This window comes from Arabidopsis lyrata (genome assembly GCF_000004255.2).
Source record: "Arabidopsis lyrata subsp. lyrata unplaced genomic scaffold ARALYscaffold_3, whole genome shotgun sequence".
NCBI classification, from domain to species: domain Eukaryota; kingdom Viridiplantae; phylum Streptophyta; class Magnoliopsida; order Brassicales; family Brassicaceae; genus Arabidopsis; species Arabidopsis lyrata.
The window spans coordinates 3,792,153-3,816,462 of record NW_003302553.1 but is presented as its reverse complement, the minus strand read 5'-3'; the positions used below and the strand labels follow the sequence as shown (position 1 = coordinate 3,816,462).

At 40.5% G+C, this 24,310-nt stretch overlaps 7 protein-coding genes, 2 non-coding genes and 1 pseudogene across 10 annotated transcripts; 4 read left to right on the top strand and 6 right to left on the bottom strand.

The window, feature by feature from the left end:
* Window positions 1-352: 352 nt before the first annotated feature.
* On the bottom strand, window positions 353-2,219 carry LOC9320811 (60S ribosomal protein L4-1). Its single transcript, XM_002882584.2, has 2 exons — window positions 1,002-2,219; window positions 353-592 (listed from the first exon to the last, which is right to left on the bottom strand). Exons 1-2 carry the CDS (start codon window positions 2,106-2,108, stop codon window positions 479-481), a joined length of 1,221 nt encoding a protein of 406 aa, XP_002882630.1. The 5' UTR covers window positions 2,109-2,219; the 3' UTR covers window positions 353-478.
* A 172-nt stretch (window positions 2,220-2,391) lies between these two features.
* On the top strand, window positions 2,392-5,455 carry LOC9318696 (DEAD-box ATP-dependent RNA helicase 45). Its single transcript, XM_021030219.1, has one exon. The coding sequence runs from the start codon at window positions 2,461-2,463 to the stop codon at window positions 5,341-5,343; it is 2,883 nt and encodes a 960-aa protein (XP_020885878.1). The 5' UTR covers window positions 2,392-2,460; the 3' UTR covers window positions 5,344-5,455.
* A 65-nt stretch (window positions 5,456-5,520) lies between these two features.
* On the bottom strand, window positions 5,521-8,204 carry LOC9318695 (protein REVEILLE 8). Of its 2 annotated transcripts, XM_021030224.1 has the most exons (9): window positions 7,871-8,204; window positions 7,503-7,560; window positions 7,300-7,423; window positions 7,059-7,205; window positions 6,819-6,944; window positions 6,631-6,740; window positions 6,488-6,547; window positions 6,189-6,304; window positions 5,521-5,938 (listed from the first exon to the last, which is right to left on the bottom strand). In XM_021030224.1, exons 1-8 carry the CDS (start codon window positions 8,047-8,049, stop codon window positions 6,215-6,217), a joined length of 894 nt encoding a protein of 297 aa, XP_020885883.1. In that variant the 5' UTR covers window positions 8,050-8,204; the 3' UTR covers window positions 5,521-5,938; window positions 6,189-6,214. The 2 variants fall into 2 exon arrangements, with proteins under 2 accessions (XP_020885883.1, XP_020885885.1); XM_021030226.1 differs by lacking the exon at window positions 5,521-5,938 and having other exon boundaries at window positions 6,189-6,326.
* Window positions 8,205-8,264: 60 nt separating this feature from the next.
* Window positions 8,265-11,248, bottom strand: LOC9320810 (geranylgeranyl transferase type-2 subunit alpha 2). Its single transcript, XM_002882582.2, has 8 exons — window positions 11,046-11,248; window positions 10,806-10,971; window positions 10,527-10,687; window positions 10,340-10,447; window positions 9,330-10,094; window positions 9,061-9,241; window positions 8,820-8,991; window positions 8,265-8,740 (listed from the first exon to the last, which is right to left on the bottom strand). Exons 1-8 carry the CDS (start codon window positions 11,153-11,155, stop codon window positions 8,364-8,366), a joined length of 2,040 nt encoding a protein of 679 aa, XP_002882628.1. The 5' UTR covers window positions 11,156-11,248; the 3' UTR covers window positions 8,265-8,363.
* A 231-nt stretch (window positions 11,249-11,479) lies between these two features.
* On the top strand, window positions 11,480-12,694 carry LOC9318694 (annotated as a pseudogene).
* Window positions 12,695-12,755: 61 nt separating this feature from the next.
* Window positions 12,756-18,215, bottom strand: LOC9318693 (geranylgeranyl transferase type-2 subunit alpha 2). Its single transcript, XM_021030918.1, has 14 exons — window positions 18,150-18,215; window positions 17,925-18,059; window positions 17,591-17,845; window positions 17,442-17,495; window positions 16,148-17,276; window positions 15,976-16,083; window positions 15,487-15,607; window positions 15,248-15,413; window positions 15,002-15,120; window positions 14,816-14,923; window positions 13,824-14,585; window positions 13,555-13,735; window positions 13,314-13,485; window positions 12,756-13,234 (listed from the first exon to the last, which is right to left on the bottom strand). Exons 1-14 carry the CDS (start codon window positions 18,180-18,182, stop codon window positions 12,858-12,860), a joined length of 3,720 nt encoding a protein of 1,239 aa, XP_020886577.1. The 5' UTR covers window positions 18,183-18,215; the 3' UTR covers window positions 12,756-12,857.
* Window positions 18,216-20,250: 2,035 nt separating this feature from the next.
* TRNAS-UGA lies at window positions 20,251-20,332 on the top strand. Its single transcript has one exon. It is a non-coding gene; the product is annotated as a tRNA-Ser (tRNA).
* A 969-nt stretch (window positions 20,333-21,301) lies between these two features.
* LOC9320809 (pathogenesis-related protein PRB1-3) lies at window positions 21,302-22,231 on the bottom strand. The gene has a single exon (XM_002882579.2). It carries the CDS (start codon window positions 21,874-21,876, stop codon window positions 21,304-21,306), a length of 573 nt encoding a protein of 190 aa, XP_002882625.1. The 5' UTR covers window positions 21,877-22,231; the 3' UTR covers window positions 21,302-21,303.
* On the bottom strand, window positions 22,167-22,248 carry TRNAS-CGA. Its single transcript has one exon. It is a non-coding gene; the product is annotated as a tRNA-Ser (tRNA).
* A 106-nt stretch (window positions 22,249-22,354) lies between these two features.
* Window positions 22,355-23,977, top strand: LOC9318691. The gene has a single exon (XM_002884696.2). The coding sequence runs from the start codon at window positions 22,430-22,432 to the stop codon at window positions 23,861-23,863; it is 1,434 nt and encodes a 477-aa protein (XP_002884742.1). The 5' UTR covers window positions 22,355-22,429; the 3' UTR covers window positions 23,864-23,977.
* Window positions 23,978-24,310: the final 333 nt, after the last annotated feature.

The following is a 24,310-nucleotide window of genomic DNA, read 5'->3' as shown; positions in this document are numbered from 1 at the left end:
ACCCAACATTACACACCACGTGGCATTATATCCTCCTTGAGTATACTGATCAATATTGGACTCAACAACCTTCACTAACGATCACAAACACTTTATGGTTGATTTGATCAGATCGATCAGATCAATTGGACTTAACCTTCACATTTTGATCACATGAAATGGATCGATGTTTCTTCCTGGGTAAAGCCTTTGGAAGTTTTAAGCCTTGATGAATTTTCAAATAGGAAAAGGCATAATAAGCTTTAGTCCTTAAGTCTTTAATTTGGCTCATAACATAACAAGTATCATCAAAGGAAACCAAGTGACATAAGATAGATAAATGTAACTGATAAAGGTAAAGAAAGAAATGTAAATGTGAAAAGTGAAACTTGTTCATAATTCAACTTAATATCCAGACTCCAAAAGACAAAACAGATTAAAAAAAAAAAACAAAATCTTTGACTAAAAATATGGAAAGTGTTCCACAGCAGATGATTTATTACTGGCTAGCACCGAGCCATTTGGTGAAGTTATCAAACTCGGTGTAATCACTGTCGGAGATCATAGTCTGGTACCACGACTTGCCTGCTGCTTTGATTGCCAACGCCTCCTCCTGATGTAAAGAGAGAGAGTTAGTAAAGAGGACAAATGAAGAAAAATCTCACAAGAAAGAGCTAAGAGATTTAAGTGCTTAAAAAGCTCAACCCAAAATCAATATCAAGACAAAGAATAATACCAATTTACAAGACGAAACAAATAGACCACAACTCAGAACAGAACAGAACAGGTAAGATCTAGTAAAGAAAGACTACAATTTTGAATCCACTCACACACTAAACAAGAAGGGAACATATTATTTTACAGCTTAACATAGAATGTAAACAAATTCCTCACAATTAGTCATACACAAACTCCTCACTATCAGTTAAGCCAAATGATACACAAATCAGAATGAAATCAGTAACTAAACAAAGACAATCCAAAAATGGTTGATATACGAAAAAGAGAAGTATTAAGATTACCTTGGTAACGGTTTTCCTCTTCTTGGAAAGCTTCTCCTTCTTAGCCTTAACTCTTTGTGCTTCAGCCAACAGTGACATCCTCTTAGCAGTCTTAGCATAAGGATTCAGCTTCAACATCACATTCAGATTCTTCAATGGATTCTTCTTAAGAACAGCCCTCTTCGAATCCTTCTTGATCGGCTTCACAACACTCTGAATCTCATCTGAGTTGATAATCCTGGCAAGATCAGCATTCACCATCTTTGCACGAGGAAGCACATATCCCTTCTTTTTCTCTGATGGCTTCTCAAACGAACCATAGATAGACTCAAGCTTCTCAAAAGCAGACTTGGTCCAGATCACAAACCGCCCAAGGTGACCACCAGGAGCAAGCTTCAACAAATTAAGCCTCTCCACATGACAGAGCTCAACACCAGGAAGATTCCTAAACGCCTTAACTATCTTAGCTCCTTCAGTTCCATAAACCACAAGAGGACCTTTCCTAGAAATGTAACGACGGTTCCTCATTTTACCTTTACCAGGACGGATCCCAATGCTATCCTTTGCCTTCTCAGCATCATCATAAGCCCCGATCTGTTTCAGTACCTTGATCGCAGCTGAGGTCTTCTCCACAGCTTCTGCGGAGTCACTCACAACAAGAGGCATCTCAGGAACATTCTCGATCTTGTGACCACGAGCCATCACAAGCGAAGGAACAGCAGTTGCGGCGATGGCTGAGACGATTGCGTGACGCTTCATGTTGACATTGACACGACGGTGCCAGCGGCGCCAGATCTTGGTTGGAGCGAACATCCGACCACCACGACACATGTTACCGAACGCAGCTTGACCAGCACGGTGAGTACCACCACCAGGAACACGAGGGATACGAGACACGGCACGTCCGGTTCCCCAGGACTCCGCGGAGGTCTGGTGACCGGCCTTCTTTGAGACGGCGTAAGGCTGACGGCTGTTGTTGGAGATTTGGGCGTGGACAAAGTTAACGATGTCTGGACGAACTGGCGCCGTCATGACGTCGGGTAATACGACGGTGGAGGATTGATCGGTGGACATGTCACCATCCAAAACTTGGACGGTGACGAGAGGACGAGCAGCGGCGGCGGCCATTTGTCTCGATAGGTTTCTCTCTTCTCTCACTCTCTGTCTCTGTAGACTCTTTGAGAAATTAGGGTTTACTCTCAGCTGCAGTTTAAGAACTAATATATGCTAGGGTTTTGTTAGGGTTACTGCTGAATTTGTGGGCCTTATAATAAAGCCCAATAAACCCAACTAGTTTACTTTTTCAGTGAGGCCCAATATTTAAGGAATTGGCGAATCGGGCATTGCTATAAGAATCGGGCATTGCTTCATTACGTACGGTTTCTCTTCGTCTTCTTCACCGGAGATTTTTGAATTGGCGATTGAAGTCACTGAATCTGCGTAATTCCTTAGTATTGTATCCCGATTTTTGGTGTTTGAGATGGAGAAGGATAATATTTTGAAGAAGAATCGCCGAGATCGTGATCGCAGTAAGGAGCGGAGGAAGGAGCCGCGTACGATACGGTGTGAGAAAGTAAAGAGAAGTGATTTCGAAAAGAGAGAGGATTCTGAAGAGAGGGAGAAGCTTAAAGAAAAGGAGAAGATGCGGAGACGGAGGGATAGAAAAAGTAGGGATTTTGATGAAGAGGACGAGAGGGATAAACGTCGAGGGGAGGAGAAGGGAAGAGGACAACGAGAACATGAGATAGATAGAGGCAACGATCGGAAAAGGGACAGAGAGAGGAGAGAACATGAGAAGGAGAGAATTAAAGATGAAGATGACAACGGTGAGAAGAAAATCCGGGAAGAAGAAGTAGACGATGAGGAGTTGTATAAACGGAGGAGAAGAGTCCAGGAGTGGCAGAAGTTGAAGAGGCAAAAGGAAGAATCTGAAAGTGAAAGTAAGAGTCCTCAGACCGGTAAGGCTTGGACTCTTGAAGGAGAATCTGATGATGAAGTTAAATCAGAGTTAGATATGGATTTTGATGGTGGAGATGCCAAGATGGTAGACTTGGAGAGTGGAGGTGATGGACCTGAAGAAGAAGAGGAAATTGATCCTTTAGATGCTTATATGAATTCTAAGGTATTACCTGAGGTTGAGAAGCTTAGGAGTAGTTCTCTAGAAACTGGTGACCAGCAAAAGGAAGGTTTGAATAAGTCCCTTGGTAGGATAATTCAAGGTGAAGATTCTGATTCTGATTATTCAGAACCAAAGAGTGATGATGATCCAAGTTTAGAGGAAGATGATGAGGAGTTCATGAAGAGAGTAAAGAAGACAAAAGCAGAAAAATTGTCTCTTGTTGACCACTCCAAAATAGAGTATGAACCTTTCCGGAAGAACTTCTATATCGAAGTCAAGGATATCTCAAGAATGACACAGGATGTAGTTAACGCTTACAGAAAGGAATTGGAGCTGAAAGTTCATGGGAAAGATGTACCAAGACCCATCAAAGCTTGGCACCAGACTGGACTAACTAGCAAAATTTTGGATACTCTAAAGAAGCTTAACTATGTAAAGCCAATGCCTATCCAAGCACAAGCACTCCCAATCATCATGAGCGGTCGAGACTGCATTGGGATTGCAAACACCGGGTCAGGTAAAACCCTTGCCTTTGTTTTGCCTATGTTGAGGCATATCAAAGATCAGCCTCCCATTGAAGCTGGTGATGGGCCGATTGGGCTTGTAATGGCACCTACTAGGGAGCTTGTTCAGCAGATTCACAGCGATATCAAAAGGTTTGCTAAGGCATTGGGTGTAAGATGTGTAGCTGTGTATGGAGGATCAGGAGTTGCCCAGCAAATCAATGAGCTTAAGCGAGGTACTGAGATTGTTGTGTGCACTCCGGGAAGAATGATCGATGTTCTTTGCACAAGCAGTGGAAAAATCACCAATCTGCGAAGGGTCACATATTTGGTAATGGATGAAGCTGATCGTATGTTTGACATGGGTTTTGAGCCTCAAATAACTCGTATTGTTCAAAATATTCGACCTGATCGTCAAACTGTGCTCTTTTCTGCCACTTTTCCACGCCAAGTTGAAACTTTGGCACGCAAAGTCGTGGACAAACCTGTGGAAATACAAGTTGGTGGAAGGAGTGTTGTGAATAAAGATATAATTCAGTTAGTTGAAATCAGACCGGAGAGTGAGAGGTTCTCAAGACTTCTGGAACTTCTTGGGGAATGGTATGAAAAAGGAAAAGTTTTGGTGTTTTTTCGTTCGCAGGAAAAATGTGATGCTTTGTACGATGATTTGAAGACCAATTATGGTTACACCTGTCTATCTCTTCACGGGGGTAAGGACCAGATTCATCGTGAATCAGCTTTATCTGAATTTAAGAACAATGTCTGCAATTTGTTGATTGCAACAAGTGTTGCAGCGAGGGGTCTAGATGTGAAAGAGCTTGAGTTGGTTGTAAACTTTGATCCGCCGAACCACTATGAAGACTATGTGCATCGTGTTGGCAGGACTGGTAGGGCAGGGCGGAAAGGCTGTGCTGTAACATTTATCTCCGAGGATGATGCAAAATATGCACCAGATTTAGTCAAGGCCCTGGAACTATCTGAGCAGCCAGTTCCTGATGATGTAAAAGCAGTAGCTGATGGGTTCATGGCGAAAGTAAAACAGGGTACTGAGCAAGCTCATGGAACTGGCTATGGTGGTAGTGGCTTTAAATTTAACGAAGACGATGAAGAAGTTAGGAAAGCAGCAAAGAAAGCACAAGCGAAGGAGTATGGCTTTGAGGAAGAGGAGTCTGACTCAGAAGATGAGAATGATGTAGTAAGAAACGCTGGTGATGATATCTCACAGCAGCAGGCTCCTTTTGCTCAGATAGCCGCCATTTCTGCTGCTGCTTCTAACGCGCCTGTGACTGCTAACCAATTGCCTCCAAACGGTGGTGGGCTAGCCACCGAGCCAGGTGTCCCTCCTACTGATGGATCAGGCCGCACTGCAGCCCTGGTTGCTGCCGCTAACTTGCAACATTACCTTGCAAGGATTCAAGCTGATGCGATGCCTGAACACTATGAAGCAGAATTGGAAATCAATGATTTTCCACCGAATACTCTGTGGAAAGTGACCCGCAAAGAAACGCTAGGTCCAATATCAGAGTGGAGTGGAGCCGCCATTACCACTAGAGGTAAGTGGTGTGATGCAGGACTTATCCCGGGACCTGGGGAACGCAAGCTCTATTTGTTCATTGAAGGGCCTACCAAAGAATCTGTTAAGACAGCGAAAGCCGAACTGAAGCGTGTTCTTGAAGACATAACTAATCAAGCCTTTTCCCTTCCTGGACGAGCACAACCTGGCAGATACTCTGTCCTATAAAACCATGAGGTTTGTGATTCTAGGCTTTTTAAATTACTCAGAAAACAAGTAGTAATTATTGATTGATGTTGGGGAATACAATCTCTGCACAATTGCAAAATATTTTTACAGACTTGACTTGGTTTTCTTGTATAGACTATTTCCTTATTTAAACAGAATTCTGAATCAAGCCCCTAATAGAGAAAGCTGTCAACTTCAAAACAATTAGAGTTGCCGTTATATAACTTAATACTGATCTTGAACCATTACAATCAGTCCTAGGACTTAATCCTTGACACATACACAACAACTGAACAAAAAATATGAAGAGATTTTTGTACAAGAGTAACCGGCGGATGAGAAAGAGGCTGTCTAGCATACCGTGAACCGCAACTAGTAGAAAACCCCTTACATATATTATACCTAGCATTCACCCAACTAGTCCTGGTCAAAATCTGCGGAAGTCCCCTATAGCTCGAAAACTTGGCTTACGTTTCTCCTCATAACAACAAAGACCCTTTACACAATTCCCACATGATGATGCATTGACAAGATTGTGATTCCCAGTGACGTATAACACCAAAGTTTATTAAACATGGAAAACCGATGAGTAAACCTGCCAATACGGTGATAACCATATAACTCTTATGCAAGACTCTAGAAAGTTTGCAAGAAGCCTGAACTGGCTCTAATACTCAAAATACCATTAAGTGTATATATCTTGTATCCCGGACTGTGACTAACTATATAACTCTTATTCACTAGACTTATATCTAACCATTAACTCATGTGATTTCTACTAATGGTGAAATGTTTTCTAGAACTGTATTTAAAAGGTCAGATGAAAAAGAGGGAAAAACACTTACTTGATAGCTGATGGCTGATATTTTTGTTAAGCTGATTTGTCGCTTGTTGAGTTCTTGACAAGGGAAACAACGCTCGGGAGCTCGGTCTTCACGTCATATGATGAGAGGACTTTCCTCTGCAGCATCATTACAATCGGACTAGCTGAGGTTAGATTAAATTTGATCACGCAAGCACAAAAAACTCATTTAATTGTAAGAATCATAAAAGAAGTGACGCCAACTTATTGTTGAGAGTGAAATAGTTTCAGACTCTGACAAAGTTGGTCACCACAAACTTCTATCGCAAATTTAACACTTACAGCGGATTCTAAATCAGGGTTTGATAAGTTAACTGTGAGGTTTCTCATCAATAACAGAACCTGTAAAACATACTTTGTGATTAGTGAAGAATGTTAGAAGCTTGAACACCAATTAATCTGAAAGCTTGTAATCTCTGACTCACAGTTTCGAAATTTATAGGATCCATTTCCTTGAGCTTTTCCACGTGGCCTCTAGTTTCAGGATCAAAGACACTCCCAATGAAGTTATAAACTTCAGCAAAATCAGGAACACCTGCAAAGATATGTATCAGTACAGTGTCCACCATAAAAGTTAGTGAAAAACAACATGGAATTGTTCAAAGATGGTTACCGTGAAGCACGGGAGGCTGTTTCGCCTTTCTTACAATCTCAGAACCTGATACTGTTCGGCTTGAGCTTCCCATACAAGATGTAGAAGGGCTACTAACATTTAATAAGCCCTTCGATCCAATATCAGCTGAATCAGTGGCGTTATATGCCATAATAAGCACATGAAACGTCCTTTGATGGAACCTATTCTACTACTACTACCAATAAAATGAAGATTAAAAAGATAGACAAAAGTGCATGCCTTCTGCTCCACGAAGAGTAGCAAGTTCATGTTGTGGTGAAATAACTCTGTTTAGCAGCATTGAGGCATCATCCCATGAAGCATATCCCGGCATATCGCTATTTCGCGAAGTAGTAAAAGACGTGGAAACTTGTAGTGGCATTTGAGCTGCAAGGAAATGTAGTTAAAAACTCAAGTAACCGGAACAAACACACATCTCTATAACCAAACTAACAACTATTATAAAACAAAACTGTCGAACCGTTCTTCGATGCCTTTTGAGGATACGGATGAGCTGCTTTGCGCTTAGGCCGAGGAGGTGGCACATGAGCTAATGTCCCGTTTTTCTGAACCTTTAGAAAGTATTTTTGGGCATGGCTCCTTATCTGCAGTAAGTCAAATAAGTTGAAAAAACATTGCCACAAAGTAACTTGGACCAAAATGCAGAGTAAGCTATTCTAAAACCTGAATCACAGTCTTTGAACCAACAAAATCTTCAATCTTCTTCCAATCACGATCAAACCTAAGGAACAAAGACCAGTAGTATCAGTTTAATCAGGTCCTGCTACATCAATAACACTTTCAAAAGACCACACAAGTATAAAATTATTACAGTTGAAGTGCTTCAAGAAGCAGATCTTTTTAGCTAATCAAAAAGATCAATTTAACTCAAGGAAGCAGATCTTTTTCAGCTAAGTTACTTGTTTAGACCTAACTAACATAAACTTTCCTCTGTTTGTTCAGTCTATAACTAACTAAACCCAGAAATCAACAGCAAACTTAGAAAGTTGAAGAATCTCTAAACAAATAGAGAAACAGAGATAAATTATTACAGTTGAAGTGCTTCAAGAAACTTATCATGCTCTTCCTCAGTCCAGCTCTCCCTAGACTTAGTGATGGTATAAGGTTTCCTCACTTTCTTAGACGAACCCTCTGCCACCGCATCCGTGGATGTTGGTTGTGGCGGAGGTGCTTCGGCGTTCGTCGGATTCCTTGACGGCGACGAGCTCATCGGTTATGTTTCAGATGTTAATAGAGAAGGCAGAGACAGAGAGAGAGAAAGTGGGAAAAAAGAAAAGTCCACATGGCGGGGAAGAAGTTGTATGTGGAGTGGGTTTCACTTCAATCTCAGACCATTCATTTTTTCTGACTTTTTTTTTTTTATTATTTCATTCTTTGCTATCACTTCATTTAGAGCCTCAAGCTTAAGCACGTGTAGTCTTTTGATTTCATGAAAATGAATGGTCAAGCTTTTTTTATTTTATTGTTTTAACATTCCTATTTTAGATCACCAAAAAACAATAGATTTAAAAAAAAAGAAGTGGCCTAACTAGCGAGTTTGTGGCCATCAAGCCATACAAGCTTTGGAAGAACCTGGCGGACAAAGGAGCTGAACTCTTCCCCTGCAATTAGGTCGTTGCCTCTTATTATATCTAACTGCTTCAGTTTCTTCAAATCTCTAAGCACCAAATACGCATCCCAGTATTTACAAGGCACCTGTCTTCCAATTTCAGCCGAATTAGAGAGCGGCCTAGAACAAAGGTACCTTGTTGTGTCCACTGGGTGCTTGCCGCCCATGTCGTTATGTGAAACATCCAACACTCTAAGCTGCTTCAGATGTCTTAGAGAATCAAGGGCTGAAAAGCTCCTGATTCTGTTGTGACACAGATTTAGGCAACAGAGAAGCTGCATCGCCTCCAATCCTACAGACCCATATTATATCACACATATGCAAAAACTGATATTCAAGACTCAATCAAAGCGTTAGAAAACACTACATACCTTCAGCGGAATGAAGCTCATTGTGACTGAGATCTAACATTTGGACAAATAGAAACTTCTCGACAGCGGCTATCCGAGATAATGTTAAGTTATTGAGCCTTAGACATACAATATTGTTCATATTCCTGTACAGAAAGAGGCGTCTGGACAGGGATTCGGTACTTGAAGTCACCTGTGCATCAACATTCTCTTTATGACTCATACAACTTTGAGATTCACAGCTAAAACGAAGACTAAGTACCTTGTGGAGAAGAGCTACGCTGTGCTCATCCTTGTAGTACTGGTCATGCGAAGAATTAAGAGCCATCAGATCCTTATACAGCTGGAGGATTTCATTATAATGGACACCCTTAACAGCATCATCCGAGATCATAGTTTCCTCAGCCATCAAAAGCCTTGCAAGAATGAGCTTTCCAAATTTGCTACAAAAAAGGAAAGAAGAACTCAGAAGGTCAAGACTACAATTTCTCTTTTCCATTAAATCTAGAAAGTTTACAGGATTATTTATACCTGTCATGCAAATCACGAAAACATTCAATCTCTATCTTTATAGCTTGCTTACGCCACTCAAAACCTGTATCAGCGTTTAACTGATCCGAGGTGATAAGAGAATTCAAATCCTTCGACTGTGCATCCCAATTGTCAAAACCATCCGTCCACAAAACAATGCCTTCTTGTGGCTCTCCGACAGTGTCATGAATATGCACTGTAAATACAAACTCATAAGGAGCGCTCAAGTAACATCCCCTGGAAGAAACAATTCCTTGAGACTTCCCAAGGCTGACCTTCACTTTGTTTTCCTTGCGAAAGCAAGGTTCAGCACTGTCAAATTTCAGACGAGCAACCCATACACAAGACAGTTGAGAGTTTTTATCCGAAACTGGTTCCCAAACAAGGTCCTGATTTCCTTGTAGTTCAGAATCAATAGTAACAGTAGACGAGCTTACTCCACTGACGGCTTGGTCAAAGTAAAGAATCAGTGGAAAAGAACCAGACTCGGAACAGAAAGTAGTGAACTTAGAAGAAGAAGAAGAGCCATTGAAGCACCCAGGTCCAGATAGGATGATAATGGAACCATCTGAAGGCCACGAGGAAGTGCGAAGAGGAGTCTCCATTTTAACAGTTTGATCAAGAAGCCAAAGATAATAAAACCAAGCACTTTGGTCATCTTCGTCCGTAAAAATAGCATTATGTACATAATCTAATTCACGACGAATCGTTTCCTTTGGCATAAACCCATCAGCCTTTTTTGCGACTAAACTTGAAAGAAGTTCACTGCAGAAAGAGAAAAACGGATCATATTTTCAGCTAATAATAGAGCGCACTGTGGATAAAAATACTTTGCTTACTGGATCAAGAAGCTATAGTGTTAGAAAACCTTAGTTGTGTTAAAATATGGTGGTATACTGGTACTATCAACCCAACAAAAAAAAAAAAAAAAGTAAACTTGATATAGTTGATAAGCAAATTATATCTCTCTGACCATCATCAATCTAGTCCATTAGTTTAAATATGCATACCTACGATTGTGCCACGCAGAATAGTTGCTGAAACTAACATCATTGATCATATCAGTTGTATAGTGCAACTCATCCTGTTGTGGCGTCTTGGTTAGCTCCAAGACAAACCTGGAAAAAGGAACAAGACAGAGATATGAAATATGCAAAAGCTGATTGACAATGTGAAGCAATTCCCTGAATCTCTCACCTGCGATAGTTCCAAGCGTGAAAGTTCCTGAGATCGAGCTTTTGATATTTATTCAAAAGTTGCAATTCCTTTTCTAAGGAGGAATGCCCTTTACTCAAAACCCACTTTCGATGATACCAAGCCCCATAGGACTTGAGATTTCGCCGAAGGGCAATTGCTACCTGAATCAACACGAAAAGGCAATCGATTGACATGAATGGGATGTGAAGCAACCAATCTAACACATCAACCAATGAGTGAATTGAGAATTGAGTTCTATATATTAAACCAAGCACTCACGACTTCAAGTTCTTCATTGAGAATTGAGTTGACCAAGCTTGGATCAGAGTCGTCGATTCGGGAAAGGTTATCCTCGACGGCGAGCTTCCGATAGTTCCAAGCCGTGTAGGCCTCCGGATTGATTGCTAGAAGCTTCGCGCTTAATTGAATTGCTTCCTGTGTGTAACTAGATACCAAAAAGAAGATCAACAAATGATTTGATTGATTGATCGATAGAAAGGAAAGAGAAGAAGACTGTACATCTTTCGATGGTGATTGGACATGAACTGGGACTGGACCGACCGGAGCTTTAAGGCTTTAGCAGCCGAGGCTTCTGGCTTCGAAGCCGCCTTCCTCGGACGACCGTGCATTCTTCTTCTCCAATTTGGATTTGGATTTGGGTTTTCACAAGTTCACGGGAAACCTAAGAACAACTACTGTGTATATATATATATGATTAAGGAACCGGTCCTAGTAAACCTAGCTCAATTGAAAATTACGATACCGGTTCAATTGAAAATTACGATTCGGGTTTTTGGAATTGCCTCTCGTTTAGTAGACCGGAAGGAACAGAGTGTGGTGAATTTGGAAAATGACTTTTGTGCAAATGACTTTTGTGCAAATGACTTTTGTGCAAGAAAAGGAGGAAGCTCAAATTGAAAGTAAGGGCCCTGAGGCCTTTAAGGCTTGGACTCTTGAAGGTGAATCTGATGATGAAGATAAATCAGACTCAGACGTGGATGTTAATGGTGATACTAAACTCGAAAATGGTGGAGATGCCAAGATGATCGACTCGGAGAATGAGACAGCTGTTACTGTCTCTGAGAATGGATGAAGAGGAAATGATTTGATGACCAAATGTGGCTACGCCTGTCTATCTCTTCACGGGGGTAAGGAACAGACTGATCGTGAATCAGCTATATCTGATTTTAAGAACAATGTCTGCATGATTGACAAAAAAAAAAAAAAAAAGAACAATGTCTGCAATTTGTTGATTGCCACAAGTGTTGCAGCGAGGTGCCTAGATGTGAAAGAGCTTGAGTTGGTTGTAAACTTCGATGCACCAAACCACTATGAAGACTATGTGCATCGTGTTGGCAGGACAGGTAGGGCAGGACGGAAAGGCTGTGCTGTAACATTTCTCTCTGAGGATGATGCAAAATATGCACCAGATTTAGTCAAGGCCCTGGAACTATCTGAGGAGCCAGTTCCTGGCGAAAGTAAAACAGGGTATTGAGCATGCTCATGGAACTGGCTATGGTGGCAGTGGCTTTAAATTCAACGAAGAGGAGGATGAAGTTAGGAAAGCTGCAAAGAAAGCACAAGCAAAGGAGTATGGCTTTGAGGAAGAGAAGTCTGACTCAGAAGATGAGAATGATGTAGTAACAAAGGCTGGTGGTGATATCTCACAGCAGCAGATTACTCTTGCTCAGATAGCCGCCATTGCTGCTCCTGCAAAAGCTCCTGTGACTGCTAACCAATTGCTGCCAAATGCTGTCGGGCTAGCCACCGAGCCAGGTGGTCCCTCCTACTGATGGAGCAGGCCGCGTTGCAGCCATTGTTGTTGCTGCTGCTAAGTGCTAACGTGCAACACTACCTTGCAAAGATTCAAGCTCAATACTATGAAGCAGAGTTGGAAATCAATGATTTCCCACAGAATGCTCAGTGGAAAGTTACCCACAAAGAAACGCTTGAACCAATATGAGAGTAGAGTAGAGCTTCCATTACGAAGAGGTAAGTTTTATGAGGCAGGACGTATCACGGGACCTGGGGAACGCAAGCTCTATTTGTTCGTTGAAGGGCCTACCGAAAAATCTGTTAAGACAGCGAAAGCTGAACTCAAGCGTGTTGTTGAAGACGTAACTAATCAAGCCTTCTCCCTTCCTGGAGGAGCACAAGCGTGTTTGTGATTCTAGGATTTTTTAAATTACTCAGAAAACTAGTAATTATTGATTAATTTTTAAAATTATCTTTTTATAGACTTGACTTGGTTTTCTTATTTAAGATCATCAAACTGAACCAAAAAACAATAGATTAAAAAGAAAAAAAAGGAAGTGGCCTAACATTTATATTTTAACTAGCGAGTTTGTGGCCATCAAGCCATACAAGCTTTGGAAGAACCTGGCGGACAAAGGAGCTGAACTCTTCCCCTGCAATTAGGTCGTTGCCTCTTATTATATCTAACTGCTTCAGTTTCTTCAAATCTCTAAGCACCAAATACGCATCCCAGTATTTACAAGGCACCTGTCTTCCAATTTCAGCCGAATTAGAGAGCGGCCTAGAACAAAGGTACCCTGTTGTGTCCACTGGGTGCTTGCCGCCCATGTCGTTATGTGAAACATCCAACACTCTAAGCTGCTTCAGATGTCTTAGAGAATCAAGGGCTGAAAAGCTCCTGATTCTGTTGTGACACAGATTTAGGCAACAGAGAAGCTGCATCGCCTCCAATCCTACAGACCCATATTATATCACACATATGCAAAAACTGATATTCAAGACTCAATCAAAGCGTTAGAAAACACTACATACCTTCAGCGGAATGAAGGTCATTGTAACTGAGATCTAACATTTGGACAAATAGAAACTTCTCGACAGTGGCTATCCGAGATAATGTTAAGTTACTGAGCCTTAGACATACAATATTGTTCATATTCCTGTACAGAAAGAGGTGTCTGGACAGGGATTCGGTGCTTGAAGTCACCTGTGCATCAACATTCTCTTTATGACTCATACAACTTTGAGATTCACAGCTAAAAGGAAGACTAAGTACCTTGTGGAGAAGAGCTACGCTGTGCTCATCCTTGTAGTACTGGTAATGCGAAGAATTAAGAACCATCAGATCGTTATACAGCTGGAGGATTTCAACATAATGGACACCCTTAACAGCATCATCCGAGATCATAGTTTCCTCAGCCATCAAAAGCCTTGCAAGAATGAGCTTTCCAAATTTGCTACAAAAAAGGAAAGAAGAACTCAGAAGGTCAAGACTACAATTTCTCTTTTCCATTAAATCTAGAAAGTTTACAGGATTATTTATACCTGTCATGCAAATCACGAAAACATTCAATCTCTGTCTTTATAGCTTGCTTACGCCACTCAAAACCTGTATCAGCGTTTAACTGATACGAGGTGATAAGAGAATTCAAATCCTTCGACTGTGCATCCCAATTGTCAAAACCATCCGTCCACGAAACAATGCCTTCTTGTGGCTCTCCGACAGTGTCATGAATATGCACTGTAAATACAAACTCAAAAGGAGCGCTCAAGTTACATCCCCTGGAAGAAACAATTCCTTGAGACTTCCCAAGGCTGACCTTCACTTTGTTTTCCTTGCGAAAGCAAGGTTCAGTACTGTCAAATTTCAGACGAGCAACCCATACACAAGACAGTTGAGAGTTTTTATCCGAAACTGGTTCCCAAACAAGGTCCTGATTTCCTTGTAGTTCAGAATCAATAGTAACAGTAGACGAGCTTACTCCACTGACGGCTTGGTCAAAGTAAAGAATCAGTGGAAAAGAAGCAGACTCGGAACAGAAAGTAGTGAACTTAGAAGAAGAAGAGCCATTGAAGCACCCAGGTCCAGATAGAATGATAATGGAACCATCAGAAGGCCACGAGGAAGTGCGAAGAGGAGTCTCCATTTTAACAGTTTGATCAAGAAGCCAGAGATAATAAAACCAGGCGCTTTGGTCATCTTCGTCCGTAAAAATAGCATTATGTACATAATCTAATTCACGACGAATCGTTTCCTTTGGCATAAACCCATCAGCCTTTTTTGCGACTAAACTTGAAAGAAGTGCACTGCAGAATTAACGGATCATATTTTCAGCTAATAATAGAGCCACTGTGGATAAAAAATTCTTTGCTTACTAGATCAAGAAGCTATAGTTGTGCTAATATTCCATCAAATATGGTGGTATACTGGTAGTATCAACCAAACAAAAAAGAAAGTATAGTTGATAAGCAAATTATATATCTCTCTGACCATCAATCTAGCCCACAAATGCCTCCATTAATTTAAATATGCATACCTACGATTGTGCCACGCAGAATAGTTGCTAAAACTAACATCATTGATTAAATCAGTTGTATACTGCAACTCATCCTGTGGTGACGTCTTGGTTAGCTCCACAACAAACCTGGAAAAAGGAACAAGACAAGATATGATATATGCAAAAGCTGATTGACAATGTGAAGCAATTCCCTGAATCTCTCACCTGCGATAGTTCCAAGCGTGAAAGTTCCTGAGATCGAGCTTTTGATATTTATTCAAAATCCACTTTCGATGATACCAAGCCCCATAGGACTTGATATTTCGTCGAAGGGCAATTGCTACCTGAATCAACAAGAAAAGGCAATCGATGAGCAAAATTGACATGAATGGGATGTGAAGCAACCAATCTAACACATCAACGAATGAGTGAATTGAGAATTGAGTTCTATATATTAAACCAAGCACTCACGACTTCAAGTTCTTCATTGAGAATTGAGTTGACCAAGCTTGGATCAGAGTCGTCGATTCGGGAAAGGTTATCCTCGACGGCGAGCTTCCGATAGTTCCAAGCCGTGTAGGCCTCCGGATTGATTGCTAGAAGCTTCGCGCTTAATTGAATTGCTTCCTGTGTGTAACTAGATACCAAAAAGAAGATCAACAATGATTTGATTGATTGATCGATAGAAAGGAAAGAGAAGAAGACTGTACATCTTTCGATGGTGGTTGGACATGAACTGGGATTGGATCGACCGGAGCTTAAACGCTTTAGCAGCGGAGGCTTCTGGCTTCGAAGCCGCATTCCTCGGACGTCGGACGACCGTGCATTCTTCTTCTCCAATTTGGATTTGGATTTGGGTTTTCACAAATTCACGGGAAACCTAAGAACAACTATATATATATATATATATATATATATATATATATGATTAAGGAACCGGCCCTAGTAAACCTAGCTCAATCAAAAATTACGATACCGGTTCAAGACTTTTGGCAAATGACTTTTGTGCAAGACAAGATTTAGAGAATCAAATTCAGATTACAAAAATCACCAATATAGAAAATATTCGATGTCAAAAAAAAAAAAAAAAGAAAGAAAATATTCACCCGAAACCTAACAAGGGTTAAACAAAGATCATGGTTAGACCAACACTGAAACACAATGAGCTAGCCTAAACGTCCTAGGTAGTGAACCCAAACTTCTAATCTCTGAGACTTCTCCATAGATCTCTGTACCGTTCCTTTCGAGAGCGATCCTGGTACACCGTACCGTCACCGGGTAATCACCAATTTTCTCAGCATCATGATCTATTCACCGGTTAGACCAAAACCGACACACAGTGTTCCAAACTATAGCGGCGAGGTAACGTGCCCAAAGTTCTAATTTCGTCGACCTCTCCATAAATCTCTGTTTCGGTTCTTCTTAATGCAATCATAGTGTAATAAACTGTCATCCTAGCATCCTCAGCAATTTCTTCTGGCCTAACTGTCCACAACAGAACTAGCTTTCCGTAATATTCCTTAAGTGCGATTGACCAAGTCTTCCCAAGCAAACCATGCCCAATCCTTCCCATCGTGCTACCAGTAACAGCTTTCCACTGATTAAGCTTGGTGTCATACCAGTGCAGTCCATACACAGCATCATAAGAGTAGAAGACGTTTTCAAACACACAAACACTACTCATTGTCCATGTCGTCCAAGCAGTATGAGACTTATAAGGCTCCCTATAAGAAGTGAATACATCATTACTAATGTTGTATACCTGATAAAGTCCTTCCCGTGTCAAAAGGTAAATGTTCTTATCAACGGATTGAGTTGATGCCGAGAACTGCATTTTTGTTGGGAATGGATCAGACCACGTTTGGGACAGGAGATTGAACCTGATTCCATATACTTGAAAACGTTCTCGCAGAGTATCAGCCTTCAAAGGTGTTCCAAAGACATACAAGTCGTCTCTTACGAGTCCCGAGTTCCAGTAATGTAGCGCTAAGGGCAGAGAAGGTGCTTCCCGTAACCTTCCACAGATGCTGTCAAAAATCCAAACTTGGCATTCAGGTCCTATAGTTAGCTTGAATGTTCTCCCAACCAAAATAATTTCTGAACCACACGAGAAAATATTTCTGAGTGTTCTGGTGCACTCATGATCATTGGGCACAACAAGTGCTTCGGAAAAGACGTCATCATTAGGATTATCATTGCTCTTTCGAAGACTGAACCAGGTCATAGATTCAGCAGGATTAGGGGAGCCATTGTTAAAACAAAAATATACCGAATCTTTGTCGAGTTGACGTCTCTGTTGTTGTAGCTCTGGCGACTTAACAAGATTTTTGAAAGCCTTAGAAACACAGGCGACGATCGGGTAATAGCGTTTCGGGATTCTGAAGAAGATGTCTGAAGTGTTATCAGGTGGTATTTGATCAAAAGAGGTTTTAACGGCTTGAACTGCTTCTATAAGACGGGTCTCGACCTTGAGAGCTACAAGACGGTCTATAACCTCATCCTGAAAAGAAAAAGCAAAGCATTTGCCATTTATAAATCTCTTTTGCTTTTACAATTCTAGGTCTGAAAAGAAAAAACAAAGCTTTTACAATTTTAGAAGAAAAAAACAAATAGCATTTGCCATTTATAAGCCTCACAAGTCACAATTCTAGGTTTTAGTTTTTACCTTTTCAGTGTTGGTGGTGGTAGATTTGGGCACTGCAGGAATCACACTCAAGTCCTGGTTTATGAAAGGAAAACAGTTTCATTTACTGTTAAATTGGATATATGAGATGATTAACATCAAACGATATTTAACAATAGTATAATAACAACCTTAATGTCATTAGCCTCGGGTATATCAACAAACTTGAACATGTCGGTCAAAGCAAAGTAGTCATTTTCTTGGGGAGCAAGAAAGAAGTTTTGTGTGAATTTCCTTGCAGGTCTCTCGTGTGAAGTGAAGAAGCCATCAGCAGTGACGAGGATACCCCCACTATGAGATTCTTGGGACATGAAACTGGTTACCTCAAGGTCCTCAACCGAATCAAAACCACCAGAAGATAGCATATCAAGATCCTTGATCATGTCCTGCTCCAAGATTAGGAATCAGTATCAGAGCAAAGATTTCACCAACGTTAGGACTCAGGGATCAAGACAAGTATCTAACCTGTAGGGTAGAGGAACGCATCGTTCCATCAAGTCCAGGCCGTGTAATCTTACTGACATCGTTATAGTAGCGATAAAGAAGCCCCGGATAGTATTGCAAGGTCTTATAGTATCTCTCTGCAAATCCATCCCCTACCTATACGTTTAATACAGAGAGTAGTTATAATCACAGAGACAACATGAAATCCGATGGAACAGAGCATACAGTTGTTTGGATTCTATATACCTCTTTAGCAGAATGTCGTGAAGAAGGATCCATTGGTTCAGAGAGTTGAGCTATGCGTGCGCTGAATCTAAAGATGAAAAAAAATCCAATCTTGATCCTTAAATCTAGCCAAGAACATAAGCATATAACCAAAAAAAATCCAATCTTGAAGAAAAGACTGTTAAGAAAATCAAGGAAGAAGCAAAGATTTTGCCTCTACGTTACACTCGATACTTAAAAGATCACATTCCTGATCTAATCTCCAAACCAACGATTCTAGGGTTTATTAGCGAGAAGGAAGAAGCAGAGAAAGAGACGAAGAGCGTGAGAGAAAGAAGACTCACCTGAAATCGTAGCGAGGCAGGAATATGAGTATCTCCGAGGTCTGCGACTCCAACTTCAATGCGGTTTCTAGGGTTTATTAGCGAGAAGGAAGAAGCAGAGAAAGAGACGAAGAGCGTGAGAGAAAGAAGCAAGGAACTGTTTTCTTGATTTGGCATTCTCGTTTCGTTTCAGTCGCAGAGAGTCCTATTTATGCAATTTCGTAAGATATACGTATTTACATTTGTTGCCACTGAGCAGCGCTAAAACGAGCCTACGTCGGTCTAACCGTTGACGCGTTGACCGTTTTATTGTGAAGGAATAGTAGAAAAATATTTGACGTTGTTTTTTTTTTTTTTTTTGAAATTATATTCGACGTTGTTGGTTGGTTATATTAATTATATAATCTGTTATATACTTATGTTTAGCCGAATATGTTATCGGCTCTATGTGATTATGTTTATGCTCACATGCACTAATGTCATCAAGGGCAAATAACTTCCGAATTTTATAGTTAGCTTAAATAAATTTATCTCCTCTAATGAACTTGTTCGTGGAAGCTATGAAGACTTGCGATCCTTTAATCGAACCGTTGGAGTGTGCTTCAGGTTTACAAGTTCTAGGTTCAGTTTCTGAAGTATCTCAGGGATGGAAATTCAAGTTCAAGGCCAGTTCAAAGAGAGGAAAATTGATGGATGATGAATAATCATTTGAGGATGGAACTGCTTTGCTCAATGAAGATCATCATGAAGATATTAGTTGGGATTGTGTCTACAAAGAGTTCAAAGAAACTATGACGGCTCATGGGAAGAAAATAGTTGACCGATTTAAATTATCTCCAGCTGATCGCTTCTTCCCCACGTCAGTTGTATGCCCATCAATATATAGAGGAGACGCCTGAATAAGACTCATGCCAGCATTATCAAAGTCAATCTAACTCTTGTGGCTTCAAGAGATCAAAGTGAATCCTAACCAAGATTCAGAGCAAATGTATAAAAAGGTCCAGGTCCAAAGCACGTACCTTTATTGCCCTCTTCGCAGCATCTGCTTCCTCAAACTCCACAAAAGCATACCAATATATAGTTCTACCAGTTTCATACAAGTGTAACCAAATTATCGTTTCCATTAATAAGAAAAATGCTTGTTAGTAGATTACTCAACATATACCGAATAAGCAGGGTTTCTAACTCGAATTCCTCCCTTTTAATTGGTCCAAACTGCTTAAATACATTCTCAACCAAGGCAATGGTTGCATTTGGAGGAAGGTTTTTAACAAAAAATAATAACAACAACAATAACATAAGCAAATAAGAAAAGAAGAAGTGGAGGCTTGCAGCACACGAAAACTAGGTGTCACGTGTCAGTTCCGAGGAGCACAACACTGACCAAGACCAAAGCTTCAACTCCACTGCCATGGAGTAACCATGCACAGTTTTTAATGCGACTCTTGAGAGACTATGCGACTTTACAAACACACATACAGGAAGACAAAACCAGAGGATTTCAAAAGACCCTAATGATGTGAAAACTCAATCGTTGTGTGTTTTTGTTGGGCTCTGCTTTGGCTCTTAAGTAAGTTTCCTCCATTTTCTTCTTATGGTCTCAGTTTGTAATGTATTTCTTTAAGAAATTGGAGGAAACTTACGTTGTTTAAAATTTCTTACAGGAGTTTCATGTCTTTGTTCAGGTTATACAATAAAAGGATAGACAAAAGTGCATGCCTTCTGCTCCACGTAGCAAGTTCATGCTGTAGTAATGTAACTCTCTTTTTAAAAGCAATTATATTGAAAAGTTATAACAAGTCGATATGTCCGAGTGGTTAAGGAGATAGACTTGAAATCTTTTGGGCTTCGCCCGCGCAGGTTCGAACCCTGCTGTCGACGTTTTCTCTTCTCTTTTTTTGTAAGAGCACTCCCTGATGTTTCTTATGGGTTTCTTAAAAAAATCTTTAAAGTTAAAAATATTTAAAATAAATGAAAACAACAAGTTAAGGATTGTTAAGAGTTGACTATAATATTAGGGTTGTTAAGAGCATCTTCAACGGCAGTATCTCAAAAATAGAGGTCTGTTCACAAAAAAATATTATTTTTATTATTATTTTCTTATTTAATTAAATTTTAAATAATCAATTAAAGTCTAATAATAGAATCAATGAATCTGACAAGTTGAGTTTCTCTAAGATCTCTCAACGTGTTTTAAAAGAGAAACTTAAGAAACGATTCTCTCATAATTAACACTTTCTCTCCTTCTTTTTCTATTTTTTCTATTATTTTAATTATTAGAGTTGGTGTGAGATCCTGCCGTTGAGAATGCTCTTAGAGGTTTAAAGATTGTTAAAAGTCTCATATGTGTCGCTTTCTGATTGGGTCAAAAATATTAATAAAAGACAAAAAAAAATATGCTTTCAAATTTCAGTAATATGATGGACATTCGAACTCGAGTTCATGATCGGACTATGCATCAACAATTGAAAGCTAATTTACATGGCAAAATTTTGGTTTTTTATATGTTTTTATGTCTTGTATGTTTAAATTTTTTTAGGAAATTGTAATATTTATTAGTTTATAATTTTCATTTTAATTTTTTTTTTTTAAGAAATCCACTTAAGGACTCTACCATTGGACAAAGAAAATTTTAAGGATTCATCACAAACTCTTAAATTTAAAATTGTCATAATTTATCATTAAAAAATGTTTAAAAATCTTTTTAAGGATTCAACCATTGATGTTGCTCTAACTCCATTATTAACAATTTCAAGTTATACCTCTTCAATACATGGCTGTATATATGTAAGGACCAAGAATAATAATATAAGAAGACGAAAATAATGTTTTTCACTCTAACATTTTTTCATTTAACTGTTTTGATCAAAAGGTCTTTCACCTTCGTAATTCCCACGTGGGTCATATTCACACACCACAAGATAGCCACGACCGTTGTTGCATTTCACACGTGCGCATCCAACGGCTGTGGTGGCTCTCCACACCATCTGCGTGTAATGGCCGCACATCTTTCCCGATGCGCACGTGTTTGTTTTCACGTCGTAGTTAAACCTTTCCTCATACCATCTCGTCACCACTTTCTCCGGCGACCACATGTTCTTACGCCGGTACCAGAAAATGTTCTCGCCGTAAGGCCCACCTGAATGTATCATGCTGCAATCGGGCTTACGTTGTTTAGCCCATTTATCAGCGAATCGGGCCAGGTCTCTGTCCCATTCGAGAGTTGGCACGCCTGAAGAAACACGTGCATCGTTGTGCGCTTGTAGAAATTCTCTCGCAAGTTTTGCTCTTCTCGCTCTGTTTAACACACGTGCCGCCGTGTTCACCATGTCGGGGATGGAGGTCCCGGAGGCGGAGGGATGACCGGAAAATAGAAGGAGGAGAAGGACAAGACATGATGATGGATGAGACAACGTTACAGACATTTCCACGGCTCTGTATAATTTTGCCTCTCATCATGATTCCTCTGTTTCTAAGGGGTTTTTTTGTTACTTTGTTCAGTTAGAGATTTTTCCATTTTCTGACATTTTCTTAACAGATTTTTCTGATTCTGTTGGTTTCCATAACTTTTCAAACAATTCTTATTGGTGTTGATTTTAAAACTACCATATATTTTTAGATTAGGAAAAAACAAAAAAAAAACTTTTTAAGGTGTGTTACACTAAAACTACAATATATTTTCTCAACCTAACAAAAGCCAAACAAAAAATAATTACGTCAACAGCAGGATTCGAACCTGCGCGGGCAAAGCCCAATTGATTTCGAGTCAATCTCCTTAACCACTCGGACATATTGACTTTTGATCAACATTTGTCATATTTAGTTTTGTGGTTGTATGAAATAAAACTTTTTTGGTTTGTGTATGTTTTTTGTGAAATACTGAAATTGTCTAATTTTTTTTTTTTTTTTCCAGACAAACCATTTTCCCGGGGAAAATAAAGTTAAACGAATGAGAAAAACCTTATCCAAACTTTTAAAATGCCGCCATTGGCGAACACTCTCCCAATCTCATCTATTTCTCAATTCTTCCCTCCCTGCCGCGGCCATGCAAATCACCGATATCGACGCTTTTCCGGAGCTCAATCTTCCACGGCAGACCCGTACAATCGGAAGAATCAAACTGGCGTCATCATCATCGGCGCTGGACTCGCTGGTTTAGCCGCCGCGAACCAGCTCACCTCCAAACGAATCCCTTTCCTACTCCTCGAAGCTTCCGACGGTGTCGGCGGACGCGTCCGTACAGATATCGTCGACGGCTTCTTTCTCGACAGAGGATTTCAGATTTTCATCACTGCGTATCCCGAAGCTAAAAAGCTTCTAGATTACGAATCACTGGATCTGCAGCGATTCTACGCCGGAGCTAAGGTTTTTTACGGCGGAAAATTTCACACAGTAGCTGATCCTCTCCGACATTTTTGGGATTCGGTGGCATCTCTCACGAATCCGATTGGATCCGTCGTGGACAAAGGGCTTATCGCTTTGACGAGAGCTAGGGTTCTAATCAAGTCAGACGAAGAGATATTGACTGCCGCCGATGAAGTTCCGACCATTGATCTCCTCCGTAAGATTGGTTTCTCAGAAGCGATTCTTGATCGGTTCTTCCGACCATTCTTCGGTGGAATTTTCTTCGACAGAGACCTCGAGACGACCTCGAAGCTCTTTGATTTCGTTTTCCGGTGTCTTGCTCTCGGAGAAAATACACTTCCAACCATGGGAATCGGAGAAATCTCGAACCAGTTGGCCGCGAAATTACCCGCTAATTCCGTCTTGTTGAACACAAGGGTCGCTTCGGTTGAGTATCCAAATGGAACGGGCTCTGATCCACCTAGCGTGAGACTCCAAGACGGCGGCGTTTTGAAGGCAGAGCTAGGTGTCATAATCGCCGTCGAGCAACCAGAAGTGGATAAGCTTCTCGATGGGATCAGAGACCCGGTTATAACAAAACCGGCTCGGAGCACCATTTGTCTTTACTTCACAGCTGAACCAAACCAGATACCGGTACAAGACCCGGTTCTATTTCTCAACGGGACAAATACCGGTATAATCAACAACATGTTCTTCGCTACAAATGTTGCTCGGACATACGCGCCACCGGGAAAGGCTCTGGTTTCGGTATCATTGATCGGATCGTTCGAGGATAGATCCGATGATGATTTAGCAGCAGAGGTTATTAGCGAACTCTCTGGTTGGTTTGGTGAGTCTTCGGTTATGTCATGGAAACATTTGAAAACGTACCGGATCCAATTCGCTCAGCCTAACCAATGCCCACCCACTGATTTGGTTAAGAATCCTCGGGTCGGGTCGGGTCTTTACTTGAGCGGTGATTACATGACTTCTGCTACATTTGACGGAGCTTTGGTCTCTGGGAGACGAGCCGTGGAAGTTTTGTTACGAGAAAAGGGACTAATCTAATCGAAATTTTCTGTTATTCAAGATTCTTTGTGTAGCTTTATTCATGTCTTGTATAGTTGTATGTATCCTCTAAGATCATATATTGGAAAATTAAACATCATGGTTATTGCTGATGACAATGTCTACAAGAATATATAAAGGCTCATAGAGATGCAAGGTAATTCATGAGTCATGACTCGACCAATCCCATACTATAAAGATCTGTGTGTGCTCTGTTGTGATTATGGGATCGACTGCTTTGTCACTATGAACTGGATTAACTCGAAACCGAATTCCAATGTTTCAAGTCCAGTGGAACCACAATTTTGTCTATTTCAGCTGGGAAAGTAGATAGCAACTCTCTTTTGTTTGATCCCTAGAACAAAAGAGATCATCAACTTGGTACTACTGAAGCCATATACACCTGAAGAAGCCTCGAGTATGAATGAAACCAAAACCATGGCAACA